Raw genomic sequence first — 22624 nt, 5'->3', positions numbered from 1 at the left:
TCTATTGTTCATGATACAACATTGAGAACGTTATCTATTCATTAATCTGTAACTCTTCTCTTGCTTTTATATCATCTACACATACTTAAAAACTCTCTACATGCTATTTATTTTGTCTCCACTCGTCGTCATCCGTGCATTGCATCCTTTTGTTCCGAATTTTTATTGACACAGTGATTTGGACTGAAGATAGAGCTAGAGTGGGGAGTGGCAGAATTTTCCCGGAAAGACAAAAGAATTGATAAATTCTAGTATGCATGTCAAAATTATGTTATGTAAATACTCCTAGCTGTTTTCATTAGTTTAAAGCATCCAAAAAGGAGTGTTTTAATGACCTCGTGTGCTATTTGTAGTAGAGTTGATTCATTGCACTTACTCATATGTGAAGGGGGTGAGTAATGTGTGCGTCTGGCCATTACGTCATTTTACTCTCAATGAATATTTAATCTGACAGGCAATCCACTTATTCACTGATTTCATCCATGCATTCACTCACACAGCAACACTCAATGCTTTGTTCTCATTCACACGTCTACACGTCGTTTTTTTTATGGGTAACCCTGTAAACTGCCAGAATTTTTTTGCTACAATAATATCCACCATATGGTTAAACACTATAAAATTTTAACAACACAGGAAGTGTTGAAAATCTGATACTTTCATCCTTTCTGTTAGTCAGGGTTGTATGTCAGATATATCCTTTCCACCCCCACACACCCAGTTATTTAGACTGACCCACCTTGAAATATAATGAGGTCATACCAAATATTAGGAAGAATGGGGGTGGAAGGTTCAATGACAGAAGTCATCTGTAAATAATACAATATGCAAGACTTGAGTTAATAATGCTTGGATTATAATTGGTATTGATGTTGGCTAAGTGAAAAACCATTGTATGAAATAATGATTGCGTTAGCACATTGCAGAGAGGACACACTTCAGGGGGGTCGCTAATGAATTTTGATGTTTTATACACACTATCAAATATGGGAAACACTGGTTTATTTTGTCTCTGCATGCTTTTATAAACTATAAACTTTAAGTCAAATAATGCTGCCAAGTTTACTTTCCAAGTAATGTGTATATAATGAATTGACCACGACTACTTTTATCAACACTTTCAATGTTGACACAGATAGTGATTTTAAAGTTGTTTATATCAATGAAAAAGAAGCCATTAAGTGTACGACTGGAGGTAAAACTCTACCAATAAGAGTTCCAGATGTACGAACCTTGGGGGAACTGAGCCTATTGTGTGTTACCATGACGATATGTTCAGGTCATCCTTACTTTTAAATGTTAAATCCTTTTTTGGAAATACATACTCACCTCCCTTTAAGGCATAATCTAAATACTGTCACTTTACTGGAGTGTTTTGAGAAGTAGATAAGGCAAAATGGTAGTTATTATATGAAGATATCGTTTATTCGTCTGGCAGCAGACGTTCACAGCTGCTTTTCAACTTGTTAACATATCAATGTTTCTCAATCTGTTGATGGTATTCAGTGTCCCATTGCAATGCTGTCAATGTATAAACAGCCTGACCTAGCAGTCTGTCTACTGTTTTCACAACCGACCATTCATAACCATACAAGGATTTAGAAGAACATTAGTAATTGATTTCTATTTAATCTGGAGTCTTAGAGACAGAGTCAATCGTGTAGTTTCAACCCTCTGATTCTAAATGTGATTCGGTGTCTCTCTTCTTCCGTACATGGTAGAACCAGATTGCTGGAATTCTGTTAACTCTCTTTGGAATATTGAGAGGAATACAATTTGATTTTAATGTGACTATAGGAAGCAATGATTCATACAAGCCATCCCACTGAAGTGGTAAATTAAAACAAATATTCTGAGAATCTAGAAATATTAACTTGGCTGTCAACATTTAACATTTACATGTGCTAACCTCTGCTCTGTCTCAGAGTCTGACCAGAAATGTTGAAAATTTGCACCGAGTTAACATTTGAAAATTTCCTGATAAAGTTTAAATTCCAGTGTTCCTTAGTTATATGAAAATTTTGCTGCCATATATGTAAAAAGTTATTATTTCGTTTATTTTTATGAATTTTATAGCTAAAAAGAATCCGAAAGTCAACAATTTCCGCACATTTATATGCAACGATTCAGTAGCCATGCATATAAAAATACATGTTATATGATTGTTTTGTATTGGCAGTGAGTTTAAAGATGAAAAAAAATAGTGCATTTCAGAGTATTAACCATCAAAACGTACATGCATGTATTAAGAAGGAAGTTAGATTCTCAAGAGTTGTTGACAGCTAAAGTGTAAAATGTATGAATAGCACTAGGTCCCACCTTTAAAAGTCACAATGGACGTATTGTCAATTTTTTCCATGACCTTTTTGAACCTAGCCTAGATGCCAACAGCTCTGATTTCTTTTATTTTGTACGACCCTTTCATCTTATGATCAAAAAAAAAGAATATTATATGGATGTGAAACTTTGTGAGTACTCAGTGGTTTCGGGTAGTAAGACCTGAATGTCCTCTTTGCATAATCAAGCCACAATTCTACTAAAGTTTTGTCGTCAAATTTGTTTGATTCGTGAAGATAAAATTTGTAGCTCACAAGATAAATTGTAAATCCTACAACCCTTTCATTTCACAATCCAAAAGAATTTTATATGGATGCGAAAATTCTGAACTATTTCATGTAGCAATTTCTCTATACATAGTCAGTCCAATTTTCTGTTTAAGTTTGTTTGATCCTGAAAGACAAAATTTGCAGTTGTTGATTCATAAAGATGACATTTGTAGATCATGAAAAAAAACTAAATTTGTGTGTTTGCTCTGTGCAATAACAACAAACTATAGAATGTTGTTTTTGCATGTTTTGTGGTAGAGTCAAACTTTGTTAAAGATGGGTGTGTTGTGTTGCTTGTCACAGGCCATTAGCTATGCTAATGAGGTTATCCATGTCAAAGGTCAAATGTGGTCAAGCACTATATATGACTAAGGTTATTGGAGTGCAAGTGACGTGTACAATGGTGTAAACAAATGACAGGGTTGGCAGAGGAAATCCCATAGTGTTGATTTCACTTTGTCACAATGTAGCTATGCGGTTTGAGTGTCACAATGTAACGATGTGGTTGCAGTAGTATTTTCAATCTGGCATTTCACTTCATATTTAATACTTAGTCATATAGATACAAACATATCATCCGTACAGGAACTCGTTCCCAGCATTGCGATAGCGGACATATTTGACATAGCAGAAATTCATTTACCTTTGATAATCACTGAATGTTACACCAAATTCATCAATAAACACTCGGCCATCTGTTTATATCAAGTCTTACATGCATGGTACAATCACAGAATATACACTCCTATTAACAAAGTGCGTGTTTATTTGGACATACTTAACTACTTCTGATAATATTAACAAATTATAGCAAACAGACAAGATATACTTGGAAGAGATGAGAATACAGGGATTGAAAATTGTCTTAAACTCGAGCCCTACAAGTAGAATTAGATATCTTTTCTGGAAGGCCACCGGCCTCCACACATTCACGTTTTTTCTTAACTTCAGATAACTAATGAGAAAGTTCTATTTGCCACTCGTACACTATCAGCATATACCAATGTAACAGTGATTTATCATCTGCCCTGTTCAGAACTGCTTCAATGTGTTAAAAGAGATGTAACATCTACCCTGTTCAGAACTTTTTCATTGTGTTAACACGATACCAATATCACGTGTAAAGAATTTACAACTTTCTCTAAACTGGAGTCGTGTCATGTGAGTAGACAGAAGGCTGACCAAACTGACAGCTCTAAATAGATATAGCTTACAAATGTGTTATTTATGGATATGATTAGATTTGCTACCAGGCTTCACCCATCCATTCACACACCAGCAAATAAAAAAAAATGTAATAATTTATCTTGTAAACGAAGCGATAGTTTTAACTTATAACAAACTATGCACTTAGCCTGACAGATTCGTCTTTGTGTGTGCTATACTCTGCCTGTCACTTACACAAGCGACAGTCATGCATGGCGCGCAAACAATAATGAACCTGTCAGTCGAAGTACAAATTTGCGATGAATCATATTCATAAAAGATATCTACAGCTATATTCATGCTAACGTGCGTAAGTATCATAAGCTTGGGTTTATAAGCCTTTTTTACTCAAACTTAAAACCACAATTAAACTATATTTCTAGTGTAATGCTAACGTCGATGCATGCCTTCAATCACATTACAAATCGTCTTTTTGCATTGTTAGAACAGTTGATGACATAAGTGGCATTTTTACTTGACATTTTAACTAAAATGTTGTCATCAAATTGTTGATGCTTAGTACCAGTTTGAGTTCTGTTAATAAGAAACTGATGGTTCAAAATTTATAGAATACATAATTATTTAAACCTCCACTAGCCATAACTGGAATATTATTTTTTCAATCAGACAACTAACAATATATTCACTGAAAATTGTTAAAATACCAATAATTAGACATTATTCGTGTCAATTATTTGAGTTCAAACATTCTACTTTACCCAAAGAAAACCCAGAGACTTGGCCATCTGATTTGACATACATGTACTGGCTTGACAGTTCTGGTGAATGACATTTTCAAGCCAGATATCCAATTCTGTGAGCTAACCCAATGGAGAATAGAAACATCACTGGCACTATCAAGAATGCATTCGGCATGTTTTGAAAACGTAGGAAAACAGCTGTTTTGTGTCTCTTAGGTGGACATTTTTGTCTGATGTCGAGCAAGTACAGATGTCTGCAGTGTTGGAGGCTAACATACAAGGTCTTTGACATGTGCAACCATAAATATTTGCCTCTTAGAAGGACAACCGATCTCTTTAAGCTATTTTAGAAATGAAACGTGGCAGACAGAATTACAGATGGACGTCTTCAGAGAATACCACTTTTGTAGAACATGTTTGCCCATCTTGAAGGACGATTATAATTTAGGGATGAAAATTTCTATTCAGAATCAAAAAATTTTTTGGAAGCGATTCCCAAATTTGCGCTGATGTCTCATCAGCATCATCAAAATAAAAAAAATTAAAATTAAAATTTAGGTGTGAAAAACGGTTGTCTGGCAGATCTGTTGACAATGATGATCCTGTTACAAAGAATGATCCTATGTAACCTTCTTCTGACATCACTGATGAGATAACACTAATGTGGGAACCTGGGATTGAATCCCAGGCCTTTAATTGTAACTTAAAGACTTCAGCTCCACTTAGATATCTCTTTACAATGTTGCCTTGGCTGTGAATTGTGAAGATCTGTACAGTGGGTTTCCTTTTATTGTAATGTGTGAATGAAACATTGCCTAGTGAATTTAAAGTCCAGAGATCGTTAGTTCTTGCAGCACAATTCTGTAGATTTTATCTTAATGATTTGATGATCACAAAAATTTCCTGTGCATGACTCAGAGATAATTTGATACTTGTATGTGCAGTAAATTTAGTACAAAGATGGTAATGAAGTACTGTAATGTAATCCTATCTATGTATGTATGTGAACAAGAGATTGTACATGAACAGCATGGAATGGAAAGTCAATGCTCAGTTTACCATATACTTTGAACCTCTCATACCATGGGTGCATGTGAAGTTATCTTCAATGTAAATCTATCTTTCGTGTAGGTGAGATTGACAAACCACAGGCTTGCTGCACATTGAATCACTCTTTCCAAAGGTGTCTATGAAACTGTCATCCCTGACTCTATCTGTCTCTCTATCTCTCACCATGGGTGTATGCGATCTCATAGAGGCTATCTTCACTTTGAATCTCTGTCACTGTGGGTGCAGCTGTCGTGACAACAAATCTCTTGTTCTATGGGTGTGTGTGTTATCAAATCTTGCTAACTATGGATCAATGCATACAATAGAGCATTGTGTATCCCAGATAAATGCACTGGGCTTTGCCAGGGTATGCACAGGGATTTGCAGGGTATTTACTACGCTTTGCAGGGTGGTGGTTTAAAGGGTTTGAGTTGCTGGTCAGTGTTCTAAGAGAGTTGATGTTCAATAGTGCTTACGATTTGCTCCCGTCCATGGTTGTATAGATGTTCAAATCAGTAGTCATCGGTTTTGGGTACTTGACCATGGCACAAACAAACTTGAACTGTAAAGCTGTGTAATGACATTACAGATTGTGTTGACAAACATATGTTTACAAACAGTGTATGTTGACAAACATGTGTTTACAAACAGTGTTGACAACCAATGTGTTTGCAAACAGTGTGTTCATACTCAGTGTGTGTTGACAAGTTGACATCTGTTGTGATGATAAACAGTTTGTGTTGACAACCAGTGTGTTGACAACAAGTGTGTGTTGCCAAGAAAGGAATGAACAACTGATGTGTGATGAAAATTGTTTGTGTGTTGACGTCCAATGCATTGACAAACAGAATGTGTTGACAACCAGTGTTGTGTTGACAACCAGTGTACGCTACCAGGTACTGAATGTGTGGGGTATATTATCGACCGATGTGTGATTCATGCATTCATGTTCTTCCTTACCAATTACACATTTGCAGAAAACAGTGACATTGAACTGGCCGAGAAAGACAGTGTTGAAACAGAAATGACAGCTGCTAAGCACGGTGGGACGTCTAAAATTGTTGTCAGATTAAAACACGCAATACTAACATAGATACCAACTTTGCTGAATACCATACAGGGTTAAGTCTAGATGTAGTGAAAGTACTTATGAATTAACATGGAGAGTTTCATGTTTTAGTGTACAAATGGGGTCCTGTTAAGCTAAAGGGGGCCATATTGAGCTTATGAGGGGTCACCGTTAGTTTGGCAAAGGTCATGATAATCTAGGGAAAGGGGTCCTGTAAAGCTGAGGGGTCACCATTAGCTTGGAAGGGGTCTTGTTCAGTTTTGGGAATAGGTCATATATTACATTGCAGGGGGGCATATCTAACCTAAAGGGGGGTCATACTTAACATGGAAGGAAGTCCTATCACCTAGAACTTAGAAGGATCCGGGGAAAGGGTTAATTTTAGCTAGGAAGGGGTCCTGGATAGGATTAACATGAGTGGGAAGGGGGTCGTAGAGCATAGCAGGGTTTTGACTTGTTCCAGGGTTCTTTTTATAAAGACACCATAGGGAGATCACCAAAAACAGTTTTGAAAGCGAAGTATCAAAAACTGGTTGACTTACATTGGAATTTTTTGAACCCTTATGAAACTGCCTAATTCTAAATTTCTCTGTCATTGTGGAAAGTACTCCAAAATTTCTCATGGTGTGTATGTGATACTAGTAAGTAATAATGTAGGTGCTAAGAGTCCCCAGGATAGTATAGGATAGTTTGAATTTACCAGGGATATTAGCTGCACTTTTACTACACACCATATGTGTCCATCAACCCTGGCCATAAATTCAGCATTGATACTAATTACAGAGAAGTAATACTAGTATATATATATATGTGATATTAATTTAACCTGTTATCGTAAATATGACAAAATTTAATACCACCCCAAATCTAACCATTTATAACCATATGCATGACGTGTATGTTTATGTCGTACGTGGTCGTTCGTAAATACTACAGTTGTCACAATTTGTACCAGATTTCTCCCACATTTGTACATTTTATCGGTGACCAATTCATTTCTGAAGTTATTTGTTTGCTGTCAATCCAAGAAGTGTGTAAGTCTACATCAGTCAAAAAAATGGTAATTAGATATCACCATGGGGGAAAGGTCACAAGAGTTCAAAGTTCAGAGGAGTGCAGGAGAGGTCAGATTTCAGGAGGGGGTCAAAGTAGACATGCTGTTAGTTATGCTGTCTGTACAAAATTATGAACAGACGAAAATAGTTGAGCGGGTTACGACAAAAAAACTTATTCTTTTTGAGTCCAAATGTTATGAAATACTGGTACAGTTGTGGTTATTGTTTTAATGTTTGTGTTTTTGCCCCCTTTTTACAGAAGAATTTGAGGTATATATAGTAGAGGATGACGATGACACTGACATTCCACAATTTGATGATGAGTTGACTACAACTGACTACGAGGGCCAGTTAGTCACAGACAGTCCCCAATTTGATGATGAATTGACTGCAAGCAATTATGAAGGGCAGTTAGTCACTGACACTAGTGACACTCAGCAAATTGATGATCTGACTGCAACTGATTATGGTGGGCAGACACATTGATACGTAGCAAACACATGTTTTATGTAACCGTAGCAACAGCTGTCACCTTGCACACATTCACTTTGCATATTTTGTAACCATGAGTGAAGCACCATGGGGAAAACACTGGGTGACTCTTTTTTTGTACTTGATGGTAAGGTGGGAATCTATGGTATGCAAAGTGTATGTGCAGTAGTGAGAAATTAACTCACCAATGCTAATATTGCACCCTGTAGAAGTAAAAGTTAAGAGACACCACAAGTAGTGAAGTTACTAACTGACTGTCCGTCCGTCTGTCTGTCTGTACCTTCCTTTCTGACTGTAACATGATCCTTACCTGTGCTAGTGTGTATTTATTAGTGACGTCCAGCCTGGTGTCTTTAATCTTTTTCCTAAGAGTAACGCCAGCCCTACCCTTTTCCAGACTAACAAAGCTGTCTTTGTGTATGAGCTATGAAGTCTTTTTCTGTAGGCCCTTCCGATGTTCTTCACCTGGAGCAGGACTTAGACTTGTCCAGTGAAGGCACTTCTAGTCAGCCAAGCAAGCATTTTTGACATCCGATGTACAACGCATGTAGGTTCCTTAAAAAAAAAGTGATGAGTTTTTTTAGTCCGTGGTTGCTATGGTGATGATGCCTGTTACTATGGTGATGCGTAGTGGCTGTATCATGTGAAAAAAACAGTGCATTTGTTGTATGTTTTAGTTCATGCATGTGTAATTCGAGCCATACCTAGATGTTGTAGTGGCATGATGTGGTATTTTATTTCTTCATAGTGTATTTGTACGTAATGACTGTCAGTAGTTGCCATTGGGGAATACGGTGATATAGATTCAATTTTAGTCACCAAGCAGTCACAGAATGGCTTACATATAGAAGGACTGATTGTGGTCTGCCAACGTAACAGTCAAAGTAGAAACTACAATGGCGGCATGTTCTGTGCATCCTAAATATTTTTAGTTTAATTTTAAAATCTAACACTGTAATTGTAAAAGACCATACACATATCTAATCCACATGTAATTGGTGAAGAAAAAAAAATTCAAAAAATGTTATTTGCACTACTGTTTTCGTAGCTAAAATGGTTTCAATAAGTCGGGTTTTTGATGACATTCACACATACCGATCTAAATATATACAGGTGCCATGATCCTCAAAGTGAAATCAATACTGGATTTTGAGGTGTGGTGAATTCAGCAGTCTACGCACTAACCCAGGCTATGTCCTGAGGTCGTTGCCATGGAAACCAATACCTTGCTAGGTCGTAGGTCAGACTGTCTATACATATGTAGGATTAGAATGGAATGCAGTCTTTAGAGATTTTACAAGGCAAAGGTCTTACGAGAGTATTTACGTGGGAAGTGAAAGCAAATATGCTGATCATATATATGCGTGTGTATGATATACTGTTATTAAAAACATTCCAGTCAAGAAAGTACACCCTGATTTATTGAATTTTCAAATATTCCCGTCCACCCATTACTTATTGAGCTATGGTTGGAATGATTTGAGTTCCTGAAATAACAAACTCAGTCATTCTGAAATGAGCAAACAATTGATACAGACATAACAGTATCATATCTCGCAATTAAAAACAGTTGAAATAATAACTTTATATGGGTAGCCAGCAAGACTGGAGAACATCAGGCCCAATATGTATGTGTACCGACCGACCGTACTGTAGTCTGTTTTGGTACTGAAATAGAATTGAAAGTGACAACATTGGGAATAGGGGATGTAAGAGTACCCAGCATAGTGAGACTAAAGAACACCAGCCCAATATGTATGATGTGTGTGTACTGTAGGCTGTTTCAGTACTGAGATAATAATGTTGAAGGCAGCAATTAACATTAGGGTTAGGGATGTCAGAATACCCACAATAGCAAGACTGAAGATAGTTTGGCCCAATGCATATGCAGTGTTCCCCTATCTGTTTTGTACCCCCCCCCCTCCCCCCCAACAAAATGATGATGACAAGTATTGTTAGGGTTAGGGATGTTAAAAGTACCCACCGAGGCAAGACTAAAGAACACTTGGTCCAATGTATATATGGTGCATACCCTAGTCTGTTTGTAACCCAGACAAAATGAACAAAATAGTTACATTTAGGGTTAGGGATGTTAGAGTACCCACCATGCCAAAATTGAAGAACACTGGGTCCAATGTATATACCATGTACCCTTGTCTGTTGTTTGACTGAAACAAAATAAAGTAGGCAAGTAAATTCAAGATTAGGGATGTTAGAGTGCCTGCTATGTTGATAAAAATCTCATCAATATCCAATATAGAATTACCATCACATGAAAAGTTAGGTCCAGTGTTGCTGTTGATTGTTCTGTAAATAAGGAAACCATATTTTCTGTAATTAGTATATTTAATTGATTTAGGAAGTACATGTTATACATGCAAGCTAGTCAGGAGGTCAACCTTAGCCTCTGGAGTAAACGTGACTTGGCACTGTCATGACTTCAATGAAGATCTTAGTTAGAGTGATTCCACTGATGAGTCTTAAACTTTGACCCTCTTCTAGGGAACATAATATTAATTAGTCAATATGGAAATTTTACTCCTAGAATGGAATGGTGGGGAGAGGGATACAATGTATACAAGTAAAATCTTTTATTTTTTAGCTGCCATATAGGGGTGCTTATGCTTGGTTCTCAATGTCTGTCTGTCTGTCTGTGTGACAGTCTGTGTTATCAATACCTCAAAGCCGATTACCAGAACTAAAGATTTTAGCAATTGATTTGCATATGAACTGGCCTCATTTGCATATGTTTACCTTTTTTCAATCCTGTTCCTTGGAAATTGCAAAACCTATTTTCTTCTTTTCCCCATTTATATATCGCAATTTATTTTATTTTTTGCAAATCTTTTAAATGAAAAGTATTCAATAAAATTTCAACTACACATAGCTTTTATTTCCCAATTTGTCATGAAAAATATTTGTAGAATTGGTCAAATGAGGGCGCTCTATGCATTCCTTCTGCACTCATTCAGTCACTTTCCTCTGTGAATTTTGAGTGACAAGAAAAAATATTTTGTAGTATATTTATTCCTTTTGTACTTGCATATACAACATGACAATGCCTTCTTGATAACCTTGACCACAAATTTTTAGGCCCTTCATGAATACTTTCAGTTAAAAATCTAGTGTTATCCATGCAGTGGTAAGTCATCAACCTTATGCATGTAGTAAAACATTTCAAGGGGGGGAATGTCAAGATAGTTGAATTATTAAATTATATGGAGCATTTGATTGTACAACTTGTTTTATATCAAGTGGCTGAAATTTGATAACCCCCCCCCCCCCTCCATGTAGAATCCCCCTCCCCTCCATGTACAGTCGAACCTGATTTAAAATAGAACAGATGAATAATCTAAAGTTATGAATAATGAGATGACATGTGACCCAAGTAGGTTTTCTTTGCTTGATATGTACGTCATGTTGCTGTTACTGCAGGCAAGGGCGTGACAGGAAGTAGATTTAATCTGTCAACTTGATTCAATAGCATTAGTTTTTGAGATTCTGTCAACTGCATCCAGCAACTGCTGCTACAAGCTATACTGTGAAACTGAACTGTACATGGTTTTTGTCGTCAAAACTGCAGTACAGGTAGATCGTATGTACATTGTTGATATCAGTACCTAGCATATGAAAGTGATGGTACGGTACAAAGACATTAGCATGTACTGTATATATACCATTTACTCTTAGAAGCAATCTGATTACAAATCCAGTCCAGGAAAAGGCTATATTTCACTGCCTAAGACTCAACTTGTTTTGTCATATTGATATTTCATATCTGCTGTGCTTGTCCTTTGCATTTCCTTATGTATCTATGTCACCCCACCCTCCACCACCACTCCTCCCCCTTCCCGGAGCAGGTGAAGGTTCAAACCCGACACACAATGCCAAAGAGAATGCAAATATCAAGCACAGTAGATGCCATATATGGTAAATAAAACAGTCGCGCCTTTTACCCTGATCAGGATTGATAAATGTAAGAATTTGTGTAATGTGTAAGAATATACATACAAAAGTAGTGGGTGGGGTGGGTTGGGGTTAGGGGTACATATAACTTTTGTTTCATTCAACTTAGAGTACATAAAAATCATATTATAATACAGTGTATGTCTGTTGTGTCACAATGCTTGCATATAGTATCAAATCATGTATATCAAATCATATCTCATTTCAAACTGAATCTCGTCATATCATATTAATGTGTTATGGCTCTTTCTATATGCATATATTTGCATAAATTAACTGCTTCTTTCTTTGATATTAACCATTGCATGTAGTGTCTTTATTCTATGGTGTATTTCTACGGGTTCTTTATCTATCAAAACACTAAACATTTTATACGTAAAATTAACTTGTTTCTGTGGGTTGTGGTTTTTTTTCCATCAGTTTGCACCATTTTACGTTTTTGTATATATTTTTTTTTTTTGGAAAGAGGCAATGTGGATGAGAATGTTATTATTTTTTCATATTTTTATATATTTTTTTCTCGTTTCAAATGACATAAAGTTGTGGAACAGTGTGCCCTCTGTTTACAGACAATAACTTTTTGGGGGGTGAAAATTGTTTGTTTTTTCCTTCACATTGTGACATAGTAATGTATTGGGGAACTTCAAATTCTAGTGCATCACCAGAAATTTCTGTGTGACAAAATGGCATAGAGGGCACATTGTTATGTTTGTAGAAATAACTCGGGCTTGATTCATTTTGCAAGTTACAACATAAATTCATTCACTAAACAAAGTCAATATATTTATGATTTCATGTACATAACAATGTATAATATACGAAGTTAGTCAAACAGTAACATTGTTATGACTCGCACATTACAACCACCGACATCAGACATCAGACCATGTATGACTGGAACCTGTTACAAGCAGCGAAAGTAAACAACTGAATTGGATTAATAACACTTGGCACAGCATGTTGGAAGTACAGAGACTTGTATAGCATTCCATCATTTGATAAGAACAGTTGCACTGCCTCTTTACATAATACTTCTTTATACACTTGTGTACATAGTGTTCACAAACAAATTTCCAGTGCCCCTGGCATTTCATGTACACATAAAGAGGCCATAAAGCTGATCTTATCAAAACCTTGGTGTGTAATACAAGTCTCTGTATTTCCAAAATGCTGAGCCAAGTGTTATTATAGTCACAATTCATTTGTTTACTTTCCCTGTTTGTAACAAGTTCCATTGGTCCACAGTTTGATGTCGGCAGTTGTATGTGATTCAGTGACAGAGTAAACAAACACGACGCAAACATTTACAAAAACAAAAATATGAAAAGTAACATCATCCATATTGAACAAATTCAAAAACCATACAAATGAGAAAACAGAAGAAAAAAAAATGATACACTCATGTTTGTTATCATGCGCTCTATATTTCCCACATGCTTATCAGTATACTACTATCATCAAAATTATAGCAATCAAACAGCAAAGAGGTGTACTAAACTGACGGCTTCAAGCAAAATTAAGTCTTCCATGTATGACTCAAATCAGTTTTAGAAGTGGTGTGAAACATGAACCAAGTTATTTTTATGTGCAAAATGTTTGGTGTGAATATTAATGTTGTCTTTTTTTGCTTAGAATGTACGCAATGATTTACACAAATAGTTTATTTTGTATGCAGACAGTAGTGTGTTGTCTTATGGACACGGTGGTAAATACAATGTGTTAATAATACAATGAGTATCAAAAATTACTTTTACAGAGTAAGTAAGCTAGAAACCAGGTGGGAATAGCAAAAATTTATGATGTTGCATAACGATAAAAAAAGTGTTATGTCCCCAAGCATTTAAAAAGCTGTGGGTTTTACTATCAAACAATGGCTTAATTTACATAACAATTGTTATGTAAATTACAGATGACTTTACCATTATTTTCGAGGGGGGTATACTATTGAATACAGTTGACATGTATTTGCTAACTATCATATTTTGCTCTCTCAATTCAGATTCACCAACGGATCAATTATCTGAAGATATGACACATAGAGCTAGTAATAACGACACCAAATATAACCATGAAGTAGAAAACGTAGAAGAATACACAGGCTTACGTTCTATCAAAGACAAATTAGAAGGGGAAAAAGAAAAAGTCGAAATTAAAAAAAATGGATTTGGGGCAGAGGAGAGATTGGAATCCGGACAAGTTGCTGAAAACGAACCATTACTCCGTAGTGATGTAGCGCGAGAGGATATGGAAAAGGAAGAACCACGCATGTTGTACGGTGGAATGAAATCTGCCAGGGATAGATTTGAATCACAAGAGGCCAATGAAAGTGAAGTGAAAAAGTCCTACAAAGACTATCAAAATGAAATCAAGCAGTTAACGGCACGTAACGATTATGAAGAAGAAGAAGGACCTGCACAAATATTTGAAAGTAAACCAGAAGTCAGAGATGATGTTGCCAGAGAGTCAGACAAACCTACACCAACACCCGGCCTAACTGGTGGCTTAAAGTCACTCAAAGATAGATTTGAGAAGGGTGAGGTCCAAACAACAAGAACTACACCTAAGCCAATTGAAATTCCTCGAGCTGAACCGCCAGCAGAGGTTGATGATGAAGAAGATGGGCGTTCATCTCCAGAACAGAAAGAAGAGATACGACCACCCTTTGGTGTCGCAAAATCTCTACGAGCAAGATGGGAATCGGGGCAAGTCAGTAATGCTGAGAAGAAGGAAAGAACAAAGATTGATATTCCAACGAGACTTACTGATGACGAAGAAGAAGTCAGTAGTACTGGTGAGGTTGTGGAAAATAATCCCACACCCCGAGATGATGTTATACGGGAGTCAGATCAAAAGGAAGAGGTGTTCTCGAGTAATACAAGGAAATTGAGAAGTATGTGGGAGACCGGCGAGGTGCAGACATCCCAAAGACCTGTCAAGCCAAAGATTGAAATCCCAGTCAGGTCGCTTGAAGACGATGATGAAGAAGACAGTGGTCATATTGCCGAGAACCAACCAGTTAGACGTGATGATGTTGTGAGAAGTGATGACACACCCTCTGAAAACATTGTCTTCTCAAGTGCCAGGTCCTTGAAAGACAGATGGGAAAAGGGGGAGGTTGAAAGTGTGGCCAACATCCAGAAAGAGAAAGTGGAAATACCTGTAAGAGATAGCGATGACTATGAGAGTGAGGGAGATCAGGTTTACGAGAGCAAACCTGTCCAGCGTGACGATGTCGTTCGGGAATCTGATGAGGTGAGAGGTGCTGTGCTTAGTACAAATGCAAAAAGTTTGCGTGATAAATGGGAACGAGGAGATGTAGACCATATTGAAATCAAGAAAGAGAGGATCGAGATACCTCACAGTTCTGATGAGAACTATGAGGGTGATGAGTCTGGACAGATGTCAGAAAATGAACCTGAATATCGTCCAGATCTCGCCCGAGAATCAGACAGTTCAGACAGTACACCAGTAACAGCAAGTGCTAAATCATTGAAGGATAGATGGGAGGCAGGTGATGTCACCCACGCGGAGTTCAAAAGTGAGAAAATTGAGATGACACCAAAGTTACTAGAGGATTATGAAGGTTATGTAGATGATGGGCAGACGACGGAAAACGAGCCCACTCAGAGAGAAGATTTGGCAAGGGAGACAGTTGAAAGTCCTGAACCCGTCAAGTTATCAGTCAGTGCTAGTGCCATGAGAAACAAATGGGAAGCTGGGGAAATAGAACACGCTGATTTCCAGTCAGAAAAAATACAACTGCAACCAAAATCATTCATTCATGGTGACGACAGCAACGATGAAGAGGAAGAAACTGCTAATGATTATGCAGAGGAAGTTGTTGAACAGGAAAAGGTTGTGCCTAGCTCGTCAGACGAAGAAGAGGCCGATAAAAGACTCTCAGTTGAACTCAATGTTAGTGATGATAGAGATGAATCATCACCTGAACTTAGTGTTAGTCCACAGAAAGACAGCAAGGTTGATGAATTTGAGGATTTTTATCAGTTCAGTTCAAGACAACCAGAACCAAGCAATGAGGACGAAGACAGTTCACCGTTATCCGACACTGCTGTAAAGAATGTACCAGTGTATGAAAATGTTGATTTCATGAGTTCACCCGACTCGGAGGAGCCTTCAAGTTCACCAGATAAAGCCCAACTGTTGATTGATTGGTCAGGAGATGATTGTGGTGAAAAACAGCCAGATGAATCAATGGAAGGAGATTTACTGGGTGGGGAATTCACAATAACTACATCTAATCATAATGAAACACCAACTACTAATGATCTGCTGGTGAGTATGAAAACTAGTTCTTGGTCTGTTTTGTTTTCATTTTTTTGAGCACATCTAACTTGAGGTTCAGTTGTATCAGAGGCATGGTAAGGTTTGCTGTGTGTGTGTGTGTGTGCGTATGTGCGTGCGTGCGTGCGTGCGTGTGTGTACACGTGTGTGTATATATGCACATACGTATGTGCATACATGCCTTGTGTTTTACTTGATAGTTCATATATTTCGTATTTATTTATGTGCAGTAGGGAGTGAAAGCATTTTAAAGCAATGACCAAACACCATAGCAACCATCACTATGCCCATAGCAACAACATAAATATAGCGTATGGGTAAAAATGTATGATTTGGGGTTAAAAACCTTCTATTTTGCTTCCTTTCCTCAATGTAATAACATAGTATGCTCATGTTGCAGATATGTTTTTTCCTTGTCTGTGACGTGCGCTATCTGATACCCGTTTTTTTTTTGTGTGTTAAAGTATGCTTACACCTTTTATTTCATTTGCAGGACTTGTAATCGTGAGGATGTTTTGGGGGATGTATTTGTACTTAATTATCTGTGCAGTGGACAGAAATCTTGGACCATAATGTTGACCTTTACCACTATAAAGACCGCTGATGACTGCCTCTGTTTGTCTGACCAGGATGATTTCAACCATCGATGACCACCATGGTGACCTTTGACTCACTGAACTATAGTGATGATTTTGGACTATCAATGACCACCATGACGACCTCTGACCGTCACTTACTGTTACGATGACCTTTGACTGTCACTGTCCATTGCAATGACTGACCGTCATAATGACCTCTGACCATTGTGATATGACCTGTGACCGTCATTGACCTTCATGATGACCTCTGACCATTGTGATGACCTGTGACCTTCATTGACCGTCATGGTGACCTATGACCATTGTGATGACCTGTGACCTTCATTGACCTTCATGGTGACCTCTGACCCTTGTGATGACCTGTGACCTTCATTGACCGATGTGTAGACCTTTTCTCATAGCTGATTTTCATCAACTGTTGACCTCAATCTGTAACTGTGAGAACCGTAAAAGTAGAAGAAACCAAGCACGATTACAGATGGAATAATATCCAACAAATTACAGCTTAGTTGAAATATATATATAATATAGCATAGAAGTGTAAGTTGTATGTATGTGTTAGTTTGATGTCTTCTCACTTTCTCTACTTTACCAAAAAGTACCCAGTGTTTTAGTCGTCTGACATGTTCTGTAAAACTATAAACCAACAATGTCAAGTTTTTTTCCCTTTTGTTGCCTTTGTCTTCATATCTTCTGTTATCTGCAAATAGACTTTGCTGAGAAACCGTACTTTGAGTTCCTACTGCTTGCAAGATATTCTGTTCAAAGAAAACTGTACTGCGCCACTACAAATGTCGCCCTCTGTAGTCAAGATTTGGACATGGTGTACTGACTCAGAAGTTAATCAAATGTTACTTTGTTCGTATAGTGGAATAATCATTGGTAGCTAAATTCCAGAATATGTTTTACCCCTTTTATATAAAGAAATCACCCCAAAGCCCATGCCTGTGGAAAGACTTTGTGCATATATTTACAACAAAATCACACTTGTTCAAAAGCAGAAATGCAGGTGACGCGAGCTGTCAACTTATGATAGATGAGTATGATGTCATCATCTTCTGTGTAGTTGTGTAGCATGTCATCAAATATTGTGTAGTTGTAGTTGGAGTACAGACCATGCCCTAATCTGATAACACAGAGTGTATCTTCTTCCCCTATTAGACCCTACACTTTTCATAGTTCGCCATTGTATTTTGATACATTATAGGACGCCATTTTTAAAGCCAAAACAACAACAAAAAAAGAGAAAATTCTTTGCACTGTCTCTTGTGTCAACTTTTGACAAAGAAAACTCATGGTAATCAAAATATATTTAAGAATATACAAGAACTGATAATGAACTATGTACTTACCAAAAAAAAAAAAAAGAGAGAGAGAGAAAAAAAGCCAATTTTACTATGCTCTCAGATTGTTGGATGGATTTAGGGGTACAGATGGAATACTTTTTGAACCATTTACATAAAATGGCTTTTTTTTGATAATATTTAGTTTTGTCTGTTACGACTAGATTAAGAATAAATATATCCGCTTTTTATAAAGGACCAAGATAATGACAAATTCAAAGAAAAAATTTTTTGTTAGAACGACAAAAAATGTTACAAAAAAAATTCGATATTTTTTGAGTATAGGAAACCTAGCATTCCGCCAATCAAATGTCTTTTTCATAAAAGCTTTCAAAATCAGAACAAAGTGCATGACTTTTTTTTGTATTTTTGATTGCATAGTATGTATCACACCGACGAATTTACATTTGTAAAATTTAAAAAAAAAAAAAGTACAATTACATACGGATGTGATACCATTACAACAAAGTTTAGCAGTAACTATAGCAACATTTAATACCCAAGTAGGAACAAACACATATACATGTATGAGAGATTGGTGTAAGCTTTTTTTTTTCAGTGTTTCCTTCATTTCTGTATTTGAGATGAATTTTTTCAGACATTATATTAGTAGTGTGGGCCTATAAGGCAACAAGATTCTAGTAAATGTGAAGTCTTATAATCAAGTTCATTGTCAATGTCATGTTCTGATTTACATGTTTTTTTCCAAGTAGTAATAGATCCTATACGTTATAACGAAGACAGACATATATACGTTTTTTACAATTTTTTTTTCAGCAGTGTTTGTCGAATTTTTTTTTCTGTACTACGGCTATATAAATATACTATGCAAAAAAAAAGCAGTTATCAATTTGTGAAATCATTAAAACTACCTGTCATGATCAGCTATGGAGAAAGAATCACTAGAGATGTTATTTTTGTGTGTGTGTGTGCTGCCGCCGCTGGCCCTGTGTATATATCAGTAAAGTACGATAAAACTGCCTGTTTAGCTGACAGCTATTTCTGTGTTTTCGTGGGGTATAAGGGTACTAATATACTGTTTTGATAAGACAAAGTTGTAACTGTGACTACTGTAACCTTAACTTGACCACCCAGCCTGAAATAATCAAAAATCGTAAATTCCATTCAGTTTGAAATTTTGTATCATTTTTAGTTCTATTGCTGATGCAGAAAGGTCCATCAACGTACATTCTCGCCCACAAAATGAAGTTTTGCAAACTTTGGGTTTCATTTGCCGTAATTTCATTGTTCATTAGATGTAAAAAAAAATTGATGGAGAAATTGTTCCCAAAACTCTGCCCAATGACAGTGTAAGTTGCTGTAGGTACCTGTTTGATGTCAAACCATCAAGTTCCTATGGTTACCACTGGTGCGTGACACCAAGTCCCCGATGGTTATGTGCCTGACATGACAAAATCTCCATGGTTACCTGTGACACTTGATATCAAGTCGCCATGGTTACATGTGACTCTTGACACCAAGTCTCCATGGTTACCTGTGACACTTTAAACCAATTCTGACATGCCTCAATAAAAAAAACTACATTAGTCTTATGTAATCTGCCAGCCAGTATGTAGATGTCTGGTCTTGATGACCAGTTGTCATAGATACATTGTTACCATAGCTACCACCAGTCTTGTCATGAGATAAATGACAATTAAAGTTCAGTGCCTTCTAGTAACATGAGTCATTTGATGGAAGCAGTGTATCATTAAGTGATCAGTCATTGCATTGATTAACAATCACCTTTACAGACAGACTTGTGGTTTTGATGGAAATGTGAATTAAATGTTGTAAGCAGGGTTTTTCAGTATACTATACCCAGCCATGTTTGGACTGTAAGATACACCATGTCATTCAGCCCTAAACAGTCTTGTCAGACAGACTGGTGGGGGTTAGATGACGTACCGGTATATTAGAGCCCAAACCCATGGTATAACAGTGTAAAGAGAGACATAGATATGGGTAGGGGGTGTTAGTAACATTGTCCCAACTGTGAAATCATATTTTGTTATCATAGCCAATCTAGACAGTGCATATTAACAAGTTTAACATGATGTATTTTAGTTGCCAATATTTCAGTGTATTATAATTTGCCAATTTACAAACATTTAAAAAATAAAGGCATGCTATGGGTACAGGACAATAGTCTGTGTTGTCATTGCATTATTATCAACCACTTTCCCATGCATACACCCCTAGTATATCTGACCACTTTCCCATGCATACACCCCTAGTATATCTGACCACTTTCCCATGCATACACCCCTAATATATCTGACCACTTTCCCATGCATACACTCCTAGTATATCTGACCACTTTCCCATGCATACACCCCTAATATATCTGACCACTTTCCCATGCATACACCCCTAATATATCTGACCACTTTCCCATGCATACACCCCTAATATATCTGACGAATCCCCTCAATATTCCTTTTTGTTCATTTGAACAGTCCCCTCTATTGTACCCCCTTGACGAACCATTTGATTTGCCCCCCCCCCCATATTAATGTATCAAAATCCCTCTAAGTTACCCCTATCTATCCCATTTTAATGCATCCTTCATGCTTATCTTACCACCCTTTCTTTGCCCTCCCCCCACCCCATATTTATTTGGCCTATCTACCCCCCCCCCCCGTGTTTATTTCCTCCATGTTAATATCTGACTACACCCTCTGTGCCCCTATTCATCAGACCTACTGCTGGTTTACCTTGGTAACCCTCTCAGATATTTCTCTTTCAATTGGTTGTACTCTCAAACCTTTGTGATGGAACGGAAGTGGACAACATCGAATTAACCAACCTGTCCACAATCCACTGCACATTAAATGCATGTACAAACACGACCAAGAGCAAAATAGAAATGGTAATTATTCGTTGCCAAGGTAATTAGCTATAAGATCTTATAAAGGAAAGTACTCAGTTTACTTCATTCGTATTGAACCCCCCGCCCTCCATTTTATCAAGTATTCTGTTCATATTTTAATTGAACGAAAGGAAAATTAAAATCACCCAAAGTATGAACGGAATTCGAAATTGAACCATTTTCTCTTTCGTGTATTATGAATGTGCAGTGGAAGTATTGATGGTGATGGCAGATGGCAATGGTGACTGTGACATGGAATATGTATGAATGGAGACACTGACACCGAGATGAGTGGTTAGAATTCTGTATTCATTGAGGATTCAAAGCTGGTACTGTATGAGATGAGGCGCACTAAATTAAGAATATGAACTAATGTATTATGAATTAAGCAGATCAATTCATATCAGTTTAAAGACCAGGATTACACTTTAGGTGTACGTGAAACGGAGCTATTGAGGTGGTCAAGAACAGAAGATAGGCCTAATTCGTATGGCTCATTTTATGAATATCACACGTGTGTCGCATGATAACATTCAGGAGATGGGAAGGTTTATATGATGTATGTTTCCCATGCTCTGGGCTATTTATTTAGCCGTCGTTGGATGAGTCGCCCCATCTACACGTAGGTCGTCCTACCTGAGGCAGTCCCAAGTCCTACGTGAGGTAGGATAGAATTGCGCCTACACGGGCTTCAAACTATCTGAATCCTACCTCAGGTAGGATTTTTAGTGCCGTGTAGATGGGCTACTGACTCCGCAACACTCGTTCACTATGCACACGCTTACTAGTCGTGAGCTAGTGTAGCTGAGTCTCAGATCCAGTGATTTAGACAAACTAGAGAATTATATTGTAAAAGTGACAGCTTGATGGATTAAAATCGAATGTATATATACGTAGGTTCCGAACCGTAAACTTACATGTTTCATGTAAAGGTGGATTTGTATTCATGTCTTTACTGTGACCTTTCTACAAATAATTCTTTATCTCCCGGGACGTTCGACGTTTTCTAAGTTGATTAAAATATAATATTAAAGGTGGCATACTGGGCACGATTAGTTTACTCTACTGTATGACATGTCTCCGTGCATTCTGTTTTGTCTACAGGTACGCCCGATCAGTATTTGCCATGGCTACCTAGTTTGATGGGGGCGGAAGTGGAAAACGGGATTGTCTGAACACTCGTCGGTAATTCTTTTAAAAGACATTGTATTTTGAAATGTCGTCATTTTTCATATAAATCATATCGAGTAAAATGTGTTTATATTACAAAATATCGATTAAAATATTGAAGAATGTGTTTACGTTTTCCTGATACTTCAACCAATGTTTCGCCGAAACTATTAAAACATAACGTACCTCGTCA

General features: G+C 37.1%; 1 protein-coding gene across 3 annotated transcripts in view; it reads left to right on the top strand.

Moving 5' to 3' along the window:
* LOC144440944 (uncharacterized) overlaps positions 1 to 18419 on the top strand; it is a 52321-nt gene extending 33902 nt beyond the window's left edge. The window contains exons 6-9 of one of the 3 annotated variants that reach the window (XM_078130417.1): positions 6541 to 6606; positions 7947 to 8156; positions 14145 to 16438; positions 16941 to 18419. In XM_078130417.1, the coding sequence (XP_077986543.1) occupies positions 6541 to 6606; positions 7947 to 8156; positions 14145 to 16438; positions 16941 to 16949 (2579 nt within the window). In that variant the 3' untranslated portion in view covers positions 16950 to 18419. The remainder of the gene's footprint in view (positions 1 to 6540; positions 6607 to 7946; positions 8157 to 14144; positions 16439 to 16940) is intronic. The other 2 variants (XM_078130418.1, XM_078130419.1) reach the window with 2 other exon arrangements.
* The last annotated feature ends 4205 nt before the right edge of the window (positions 18420 to 22624 follow it).

This window comes from Glandiceps talaboti, chromosome 10 (assembly GCF_964340395.1).
Source record: "Glandiceps talaboti chromosome 10, keGlaTala1.1, whole genome shotgun sequence".
Taxonomy (NCBI): domain Eukaryota; kingdom Metazoa; phylum Hemichordata; class Enteropneusta; family Spengelidae; genus Glandiceps; species Glandiceps talaboti.
Note: the sequence above shows the minus strand (reverse complement) of the source record. Positions and strands in the feature narration are given on the sequence as shown.